Source organism: Parasteatoda tepidariorum, chromosome 6, assembly GCF_043381705.1.
Source record: "Parasteatoda tepidariorum isolate YZ-2023 chromosome 6, CAS_Ptep_4.0, whole genome shotgun sequence".
Taxonomy (NCBI): Eukaryota; Metazoa; Arthropoda; class Arachnida; order Araneae; family Theridiidae; genus Parasteatoda; species Parasteatoda tepidariorum.
In genome coordinates, this window is record NC_092209.1 from 68,863,348 (window position 1) to 68,865,479 (window position 2,132).

Consider the following 2,132-nt stretch of genomic DNA (forward strand, 5'->3'; position numbering starts at 1 on the left):
TATATATATATTGTTAATTCATTTTTTTTACTAACTATGTCTTATATAAAGACATTAAATAGAATTCTGTTCACAATAAGCTTAGTTTTAATCAATAATTTTTTTTTTTTTTTTTAAATTTAGGAACAAATAGATTTTTTAGAACCTGTGCATCAAAGATGGGACTTGAAACTTCCTTTGTAGACATGGTAGAATTAAAAAACATTGCCAATGCAATCCAACCAAACACCAAGGTAATATTATTTATTTAGATAGAAATAAGTTGTAAATTTTTTTTTATGAAAAAAAATTATTTTAATGTCATATTAATTTAATTAATGGCATATTTTAATTGAAATTTTCAAACTGAACTGGCTTTACCTCTATTTTGCTTGTGTGCTTTTATATAAAGTTATTTATTGGAATGACTGGTTAGGTGGACTAGTATTGAATTCAATAATAAAAATTATGGCATGAATTTTGTCCCAAATATGATACAAATGATACTTTTCTTATGTATGCTGAAATAACTTGGCATTTTAGATTAGTAGTACTAGTTAGTTAGTATTTGTTAAATACAAGCAATAAATAGTTTTTTTTTTTTCATTTTGTCTTCTCATATTTAAAAACTTTTTTCAACACTAGATTTGTCATTTTAATGTTTACATTGCATCTTACAAAATTACCTTTTTCATTTTTTAAAAATTTATTTTGTTGTTTATGAAGTAAGTGATAAAATGAAAACCACTATGTAATATTGTTTACAAGTGCACTAAAGTTTTAAATTAAAAATATATTTAAATACGAAATTTTAAAACTATTGAATTAGATACACTTTGAAATTTGATATGTTTTTTCCTTAAGTGATTTTTACTGAAAATTAATATTACCCATATTTTGTATAGATGATTTGGATTGAGACTCCAACAAATCCCACCATGAAAATGGTAGACATTGCAGGTGTTGCTAAGCTGATAGAAAATCATCCTCAAATTATATCTGTGGTTGATAATACCTTCATGTCTTCTTACTTTCAAGTAAGATGCTTCAAATAGTAATTACCTAGAACTTTTATTTTGTGTAATTTATTTAATTTGATTTTAATTGATATTAATCCACCAATATTTAAGAATATAGTGCAAGAATGCATTAAGTAGCATTATAAAGGCACTTATATTGATTAAAAAAAAATTATTATTTAAAAAAATTAAAAGGCTATTATTATTAGAAAATTATGTTTTGTAAACAGCTTTCAATATATTCTAAAGCTGATGCTCTGAAATGAAGCCTAATATGTTCATTCTCTAAACTTTTTAATTATACTTGTTTGTTTTATGTCTCAGAACTTTATTTTCTTCCACTAAACTTTTCAGTTATGATTCTTTGTTAATGATTAAGAACTTTTTTACTTTGAGTAGAAGCTTTTCAATTGCGATTGTTTGTTTACGTTTGATAAAATTTTTTCAAACCAAGTTTTTCAGTTGTGATTGTTTCTTTATATTTAAGAATTTTTTTTCTTCCAATTATTGAATAACTTTTGTTTATATTTAAAGAAACTTTTAGGCTTATGAATTAAAGCTATTTTAGTGAAAATGTTGTCATGTTTTTTTTGGAGAAACCTTATTTTATTTATTTAATATTTTCAAAGCTATGATTATTATTGATACCCTAAATGTATGTATATATTACAGAAACCTCTAACTCTTGGTGCTCACATTGTTCATCATTCTTTAACAAAGTATATGAATGGTAATATTTCTTTTTTACTTATTATTTTTAAAATTATTCCAAGTCGATTTTTATTAAGATAAAATATTTAATGTAAATCAAAGTCATCAATAGTACAAGTCATTCAGATGTAAATAAATTTTATATGTTTTAAATGTAAAATAAATTGTATATATTTTAAATGTAAAATAAGCAGCACTACATGTAACTGAAAATTAAATAAACTAACCTAAAATTACCTGAAAAAATGTCTTAGGTAAATTTAGTTGAAATAATCACTGCTGGATATCTCATCAGTATTTAAAACTGAACACGCAGAACAGATATTTTAGTAAATACTAGTTAATATAAACAGAAAGTTATTACTTTAGTTATCCTCTGTATAAAAGTTTATATATATATATATATATATAAATATATATATA

At 22.6% G+C, this 2,132-nt stretch overlaps 1 protein-coding gene across 1 annotated transcript in view; it reads left to right on the forward strand.

The window, feature by feature from the left end:
- LOC107437845 (cystathionine gamma-lyase) overlaps positions 1–2,132 on the forward strand; it is a 13,641-nt gene that overhangs the window by 5,263 nt on the left and 6,246 nt on the right. Inside the window, exons 4-6 of the mRNA XM_043052721.2 lie at positions 124–233; positions 885–1,016; positions 1,671–1,728. Of these exons, the coding sequence (XP_042908655.1) occupies positions 124–233; positions 885–1,016; positions 1,671–1,728 (300 nt within the window). The remainder of the gene's footprint in view (positions 1–123; positions 234–884; positions 1,017–1,670; positions 1,729–2,132) is intronic.